We start from the raw sequence: 7,893 nt of genomic DNA on the forward strand, positions 1-7,893 counted from the left end.
GTTAACATGTCGAGATAAAATCTTTCTAGATCTGTCCAAATCTATATACTTGTGTACTTATAAAACAAACATGTAAACTATTTACCTGGGCACCAAGTAGTCCTTCTGCCATGGCTGGGTTTTCAGATAAATTCACAAGCAGCTTCAAAACTTGAACCTGAAATAAGAGTAATATTGGTGTGTCTCAGACCAGTAACCACGGATTTTCCCTCCCCGGCAGACTGCCCTCTCGCTGTGGTCCCGTTCCGAGGTCCTGCCTGGGCATCCAGGTCTGGTGCACACCCTCTACCCCACGGAGCCGGCTCGCGCGTCCTGCGAGGGCCTCTCCCCACCACCTGGTGGCGCACTCCAGGGACACTTCTCACACAGCAGGCTTATTTAATCCTTAGTTTTTCAAGTACACTGTCAGGGAGGAGATCCTGAAGGTCTCCCTGCTTACCCCTCCCTCCAAAACATGGAAATAAACGTAACATCTATTACATAAATGATCTTTATTATGACTACTGGTAAGTGAAATATCTTTGGAACAAAAAAGGGATCTCTCAAAGCTCTTAGAGCAGTTTGGTTACCAAGACTAGATGAAAATATGGCCCTTTTCTGTTTTAATAGGCTACTATGAACCTTTGAGCTTAGCTTTTTTTTTAATGTGAAAAATACATTAAATTCCTTTAAATAGGCAGTGATAAAAATAAATAAATGTTAACTTCTAGCAGACTAGCTAAAATATCAGCATTCCCGTCACTTGTAACTGGTCAGTACAGCTGACCCCCTTATCTGCAGGGGATACATTCCAAGACCCCCAGCATATGCCTAAAATCATGGACAGGATCAAACTCCATATATATTGCATTCTTCCCTATACATACGTGCCTAGGATAACTTGGTTTATAAATTAGGCAAAGTAAGAGATTATCAATAGTTAACAAAAAAGAACAATTACAATAATGTACTGTAACAAGTTATGTGAATGCAATCTCTCAACATATCTTTCAAATTTTAGTGTTTGTGCTGATGTGAGCACTCTCAGTATCATCCTGTCTATACTCACCCTTTTCTTTAATACTTATTTTTGAGAGAGCAAGTGGGGAAGGAGCAGAGGGAGAGAGAGAATCCCACTGACAGTGAGAGCCTGATGTGGGGCTTGAACTCACAAACCACGAGATGATGACCTGAGCCAAAGTTAAGAGACAGATGCTTAACTGAGCAAGCCACCCAGGTGCCCTTCACCCTTCTTATGAGGTGAGGTGATAAAATACCTACGTGACTAGATGAAGTGAGGTGAATGACACGAAGTGAGGTGAATGACATTGTGATGCAGTGTTTGGCTACTAGTGACCTTCTGATAGGAAGTCAGAATGAGGATCATCTGTGTCCCAAGTGTGGTCGCCAGCAGACTGAACAAACCATGGAAAGCACAGTCACAGATAAGGGGGGACTACTGTGGAAACAACATTCAAACACAATTCCTGTTTAAAAACAAAGGTCATGTAAAGCTATACTTTGTAGAAGACACTTAAAATTACACAAAATGAGGAGCAGGGAGTGACAAATGTGCTCCCCACAGGACCTGGGACAGACCTCACATCTTATTTTAGAAGACTTTCTGTTTTTTGAGAGCCCAAGTGGGGCAGGGGTGAAGTAAGGGGGACAGAGAATGTGAGGAGGTCTCTGCGCTGACAGGCTGACAGCAGCAAGCCCAATGTGGGGCCTGAACTCAGGAACCGTGAGAGCAAGATCATGACCTGAGCTGAAGTCAGATGCTCAGTGGAGCCACCTGGGCACCCAGGAGACATTTTTTATTTTATTACAAGGGCACTGTGTGTTTCTATAGAACATTTTGAAAAAGCGATAGAAAAGCACAAAGGAAAAGGAAATTCAGCCATATTTCCGTGACCAGAAACAATCACTATGAAGTTCTGATACTTTCTTTCTGGTCTTTTTACACACCTATCCTACATACACACACATTCCTTTGATCATGTTGCATGTACTAATTTGTTAAGGAGAATTTTTAAAAGAGTTTGCTTAATTTTATTTTTATCATCTAATAAAATAAATTTTAATGTTTATTTTGAAAGAGAAAGAGAGAGAGAGAGAGACAGAGAGAGAATCCCAAACAGGTTCCATGCTCAGCATGGAGCTTGAGCTGATGACTGCGGCCGACTGATGCACCCTGGTGCCCCCTGCCACTTTGCTTTTATAAAAGACCTACATTATCAGTACCTGTTTCCACTAACCAGAAGAAAACAAAGAGGATTTTCACTTTTACAAAAAAAGGCAAAAAACGAAAGCAGGGTTGGGCGTTCGTTTTGCAGCAAGCATTAGTGGGGGCATCATGCACCCCCTCTTAGCATGTCAGCATCAAGCACCCATAGCTTTGAACTGTGCCTGTGAGCATCTGTGCTTTATCTTGATTTATTTTGTGCATTTGTTAGCAAGATAGGTTTGAAGCTATCAAACGCCCGAGAGAGGTTTTTCCCTTGGGTGTGGGATGGCTCAAAACTTTTCCCATGTAAATTAATGGTCAGTGCTGCTTCGCGTCACACCATTTTGGTTTCTGAAAGGATTCACAGGAATGCCCTACTTCCGGATAGCAGGGGAGACCTGTGTATGTATTTTGGTTTGAACCATGTTAAGTTCCCTTTTTGTTATCCCACGTGCCATCTTATGGTGACTCCATGACATTTCATTTAAGCCATTAGTTTTCTTTCTTTGCTCTCACTACAGATTTAACAATTATATTGTTATTACTGTATTATTATGCATTATTTGCATTTTGTTAGGAATCACTGTTGTACCCAAAAGATTATTACAGGACTGTGAGATCTCTTACTAAAATAAGATTTCCAGGGGCACCTAGGTGGTTTAAGTTGAGCAGCCAACTCTTGATCTTGGCTCAGATCTTGTCCTGCATTAGGGTCCATGGAGGTTGCTTAAGATTCATATTCTCCACCCCACCCCACCCCCTGCCCCCGCCAGGCCTTCTCCCTGACTCTTGTACTCTCTAAAAAATAAATGAGAGAAAAATTAAAAATAAAAGATTTCTAAAAGTAAGTTTTCATTTTGGTGGTTATTTACTAAGAAAATATCTAAAACGGGTCCATTCTCTCTCAAATGGATTATTGTCCATTAGCACTTCATTTGCAAGTCGGAACTCTGCATGCACTTTTTACGGAGAAATGACGTTATAATTGGGGTCAGGTTCCCAGACAGACCAAAAAAGCAAATTTTCTATCCCAGAAATGCTGTACTAGGCAATGGAATGGAAAAACAAAACAAAAATAGAACATAATATCATGGTGTGAGTCACCTTCTAAAAAGTCATAAAATACATTAACACACAGACCATGTCTGAGACAGAGCCATACAGCCCCAAGGCAAGACTCACCTGGCTCGAAACTCAGCGTTTCTCCTGAGGTTTTGGGTAAAGCAACTACAGACCGAGGCAGAGGAGAGATCTGTTTTGTATTTGCCATGCTGTTGGGTACAGGGAAGGGCTTCCATGGCAGCTCAGAGGCTAAAGTTACCTTGCTCCACTGCAGGGGGGGGGGGGGGGGGGGGGGGGGGGGGGGGGGGGGNTGGGTGCATGTGTTTTGGAAATTGCGTATGGATGGAGCATATTGCAAAAATATTGCTAGTAAGATTATTACATTTAAAGTTCTGTGCCTTTGGGTATATCTTAGACCAAATCCAAATAAGTCTGGCTACTCCCAGTGTGGAAAATCTGGAACAGATTTTAAAAGGACTGTAGTGACACTCTCCTCATCACATTTGATAACCTCAGAAATAACTTCAGTGATGTTGCGTATCTGGGGTAAGGCTTCATGGTTAGTCCTAAATGCTTTTCTCTCAACTGTGCCAGAGAGCACTGACCAATATAGTAAGATGCTGACAAATGATCAGCCCAATTAATCTGAACCTTTGATTAGTTTACCTTCTATTCTTGTGCTATTTTTTAAAGAATGGCACTAGGGAAAAATGCCTACCAATGTGAGGGGTTTACTGACGTTACTCTGATGGGGTGTCTCCTCAGACCCTACTGAATTCAGGTCAATTTCTGTTGCCTCATAACATCTACACAACTGATAAGAATCAAGCCCCAAGACATCCATTACTAACTTAAACGTGGTTTTCAAAAGATTTTTTAGCAAATAATGTCTAAATCAAAAAAATGTTTCTGACCCCAGACTAAGCAAAAAATTCGATTAACCAGCATTAACTCAGAGACTCCTTTTACTCAATTATGTATAATTATTCCTGGTTGGGGAGAAGGGGGGAAGCCAGCTACATCACTTCAGTAAGAGATAAACTGATTTTCAGAAAAGCAAACAAATGCCAATCTCTGGATAAGTGAAGTAACAGATTTTCACAAAGTATTTTAAAACTGAGTATTTGGGGATAAACATAATTAACTTTCTTAGGTCCATGAAAAGCCTTTTAATAAACTTTCAATTCCAGGGGTGCCCGGGTGATTCAGTCGGTTAAATGTCCGACTTTGGCTCAGGTCATGATTTTGCAGCTCGTGGGTACTAGCCCTGCATCAGGCTCTGTGCTGACAGCTCGGAGCCTGGAGTTTGCTTCAGATTCTGTGTCTCCCTCTCTCTCTACCTCTTACCCGCTTGCTCTCTCTCTCTCAAAAATAAACAAACATTAAAAAAATTAAAAAAGAATATAGTTTCAGTTCCAGTCTTAATGAGCTTGACGCAATAGCTCTTTGCACTTTCAAGTCATAACCGCTTCATTCGTACCTTGGTACTTCCATTTCCCGTGAGCAACACATGGAACAGGTCTGTAATGTAACTGTTAAGCATGTGCTGGTGGTCATTTGTAACTGTCATGTTTGTTAACAGTCTCAGTCCAGCCAGCTGTACAGCAGAGTCCAGGGGACCAGAGAGGACATCCTTACAGACTTGATTGATGTATACCTAGGGGGAAAGAAATGAGCATCTTAGAATCTCCAAAAGTTAGTCTGTTAAATAGTAACTTTTCTGCAGAGTGCAGTAGGGCAATTGTTCAGGATGAGACTGGCTCCTCAGATAAGATGACGTTTCTATCTAGCCCTCAAACTTTGGCAACTTTTCTTTTTTGTTTTTTAAAACTACCTTTAGGTGGCTTTTTTGTTAATGCCAGGCAATATGCGAGGATTTTATAAATACACCTTGCTTAGTCCATAAGAGGATTAAGTAATGAGGTGGGTGTTCTTGAGGGGCATTTTACAGACAAGGACAAGGACAAGTCATCAAGGAACTTGGATCCCCTGCCCAATATTAAGCCAACTGGTAGGGGAGCAATGTCCAATTCCAGAGACCATGCTCTCAACTCCAGTGGTCTCTCAATTATTGGGGGCCTCCCAACACAATCTACCTTTCTGTGTTGACTGGTCTGGGCATATTAGGACCAAGGAGGAAGACCTGTCTGGCTACCTGGCATCAAGGTAAGTGTCTTAACAATAGGGTCTACAAGCTACATCCTGTTAGAAGTAAAGAATGGGGGAAACAAAGGAAAGAATTTTTCTCTAGAGTTAGTTCTATCCAAAGTAAGGATAGGCAAAACTGTCTTTGGCCCAGTCTTATTATTTACCTAGTTTATACATACGAATTACTCCTTCTGACACTGTTAACTGTCACTGGCAAAATGAAATGCAACGCCAGGAGTAGTATTTCACATGCGACAGAAATGAACCCACCGGTGATGGAAGTTTTCTAAAACTGTTTTCTATTTCTGGCCATGATCTTTCCTGCCTGGAAAAACTAGATCTCACAGATAATTACCATTCACCTAACTAAAAACTCCACCAGAAATTCTAACTGCTAGGAAAAATTTCCTAATGTAAAATGCTAAGAAATTACCAACTGTCCCATAAGCCAAGACTAAGTTTTTTAAAAAGCCAAAGGTATCCATGTTACCATAGAAACTAGAGTAATGGCAGTAAAGCAGAGAGATTAAATTTTTAGTCTTGTTTCAGATCTGATATTTATAAGTCACCTGGCTCTCTTTGACCACAATTTCATTACCTATTCATCCTTCAAAAAAAAAAAAAAAAGCATTTCCTTAGCTCTTTACAAGTCATGTATTATCCGAAGAGGCTGACATCCTTCAAAGCATTTCCTAAAATGCGTTGAGCATTTTCTTTTTTAATGTTTATTTCTTTTTGAGACAGACAGAGGCAGAGAGAGAGAGAATGAACAAGTGGGGAAGAGGCAGACAAGGAATCTGAAGAAGGCTCCAGGTGGTGAGCTGTTGGCACAGCGCCCGACATGGGGCTCGAACTCGTGAACCACAAGATCATGACCTGAGCCAAAGGTGGATGCTTTACTGACTGAACCACCCAGGCAGGCGCCCCAGTATTTTCTCCAAGTCTTTTCACCAGTTCAATTTTAGCAATAAGATCACCCAGTGGGTCAGCTCAGTTATTTCTGGAGCTGTGCCCGTCTCCCCTTGCCCCTTTCTCTTGCAATTCTGTCCCTCCCCAACTGTGCCTATAGAAACCAGACATTAAAAGCCAGGTTGCATTCTACCTTTTACAGAAACTTTTGGATGAGATCTCTCCTTTCTGTGTACTCAGCAATGTTTTACTTACATTTTTCCTTGAAGTATGTCATCATCTTCTGCTCTTCATCACACCTAGTCACGGACTTGCCTTCTCTCTCCTTCTAGCTTTCTTAAAACAGGAGTTAATTGTGTTCATTTCTAAACTCTGCACCACAGAGCAGGAGCTCAATGAATACTGAAATAACATAAGCTCCAACTTTATTTTATCTTTCTGCCGATATTAAGAGACTTTGGCCAGTCTCCTTTACTGCACTTGGATTAAAATGAACCCCAAACTCAAAAGCCTGAGGAACCTCTTATTGGCTGTTTCAGATTCCTCCTTCCTCTGCCTTATTCTGCATAAAAAATGGGCAGAGGACCTGAATACACATTTTTCCAAAAGACATACAAATGGCTGATACATGACAAGATGCTCAATGTCACTCGCTTCAGGGAAATACAAATCAAAACCACTGAGGTAGCATCTCATACCCATTAGAATGGCTACTGTCAACAGCAACAACAACCACCAAACAAGCCTTGGGGAGGATGTGGAGAAAAGGGAATCCTGTACCCTGCTGGTGGGAATATAAATTGGCACAGCCAGTATGCAACACAGTATGGAGATTCCTCCAAATATTAAAAATACAACTGCCATATGATCTAGCAATTCCAGTTCCGGGCATTTATCTGAAAACAGCGAAAGAATAATTCGAAAAGATATCTGCACCCCCTATGTTCACTGCAGCATTATTCTCAACAGCCCAGAAACAGAAATAACCTGTGGTGACAGATGAATGAATAAAGCACATGTGGTCTGTATATACAATCGAGTATGATTCAGTCATAAAAAGGAAATCCTGCCATTAGCAACCAATGGATGGACTTTGAGAGCGCTATGCTAAGTGACACGACAGAAAAAGACAAATACTGAAGGTATCTCTTATATATGGAATCTAAAAAAGCTGAACTCCCATAACTAGAGTAGCACGGTGGTTGCCAGGGGCTGAAGGATGAAGGAAATGGGGAGATTTTGGTCAAAAGCTTCTAGGTAGAAGATGAATTAAGTTCTGGGAGCTGATGGATAGCAGGGTGACTACACTGTATTATGTACTTTAATGGTGCTGAGAGAGTAGATCTTAAATGTTCTCACCACACAAACACAAAAGGTAATTCCGTGAGGTGATGGAGGTCTTAGCTAACACTGTAGAAGACTTACACATTTGTGATTTCAGCGAACTTACCTTTATCTTCACTTGATTTTCAACATTCACACTCAGGTTATTCAGTGCATTTAAAGCTTTCTCTTTAATACTGTAGTTGGAATTGTTGATTTTGCTTCCAATGATTGGAATACCAACT

At 41.2% G+C, this 7,893-nt stretch overlaps 1 protein-coding gene across 1 annotated transcript in view; it reads right to left on the reverse strand.

Moving 5' to 3' along the window:
- Positions 1-7,893, reverse strand: part of ARMC10 (armadillo repeat containing 10) — an 18,803-nt gene that overhangs the window by 2,065 nt on the left and 8,845 nt on the right. The window contains exons 3-5 of the mRNA XM_077746984.1: positions 7,776-7,891; positions 4,749-4,925; positions 86-157 (exon numbers count right to left, since the gene is read on the reverse strand). Of these exons, the coding sequence (XP_077603110.1) occupies positions 86-157; positions 4,749-4,925; positions 7,776-7,891 (365 nt within the window). The remainder of the gene's footprint in view (positions 1-85; positions 158-4,748; positions 4,926-7,775; positions 7,892-7,893) is intronic.

This window comes from Crocuta crocuta, unplaced genomic scaffold, assembly GCF_008692635.1.
Source record: "Crocuta crocuta isolate KB4526 unplaced genomic scaffold, BGI_CrCroc_1.0 scaffold396, whole genome shotgun sequence".
Taxonomy (NCBI): Eukaryota; Metazoa; Chordata; class Mammalia; order Carnivora; family Hyaenidae; genus Crocuta; species Crocuta crocuta.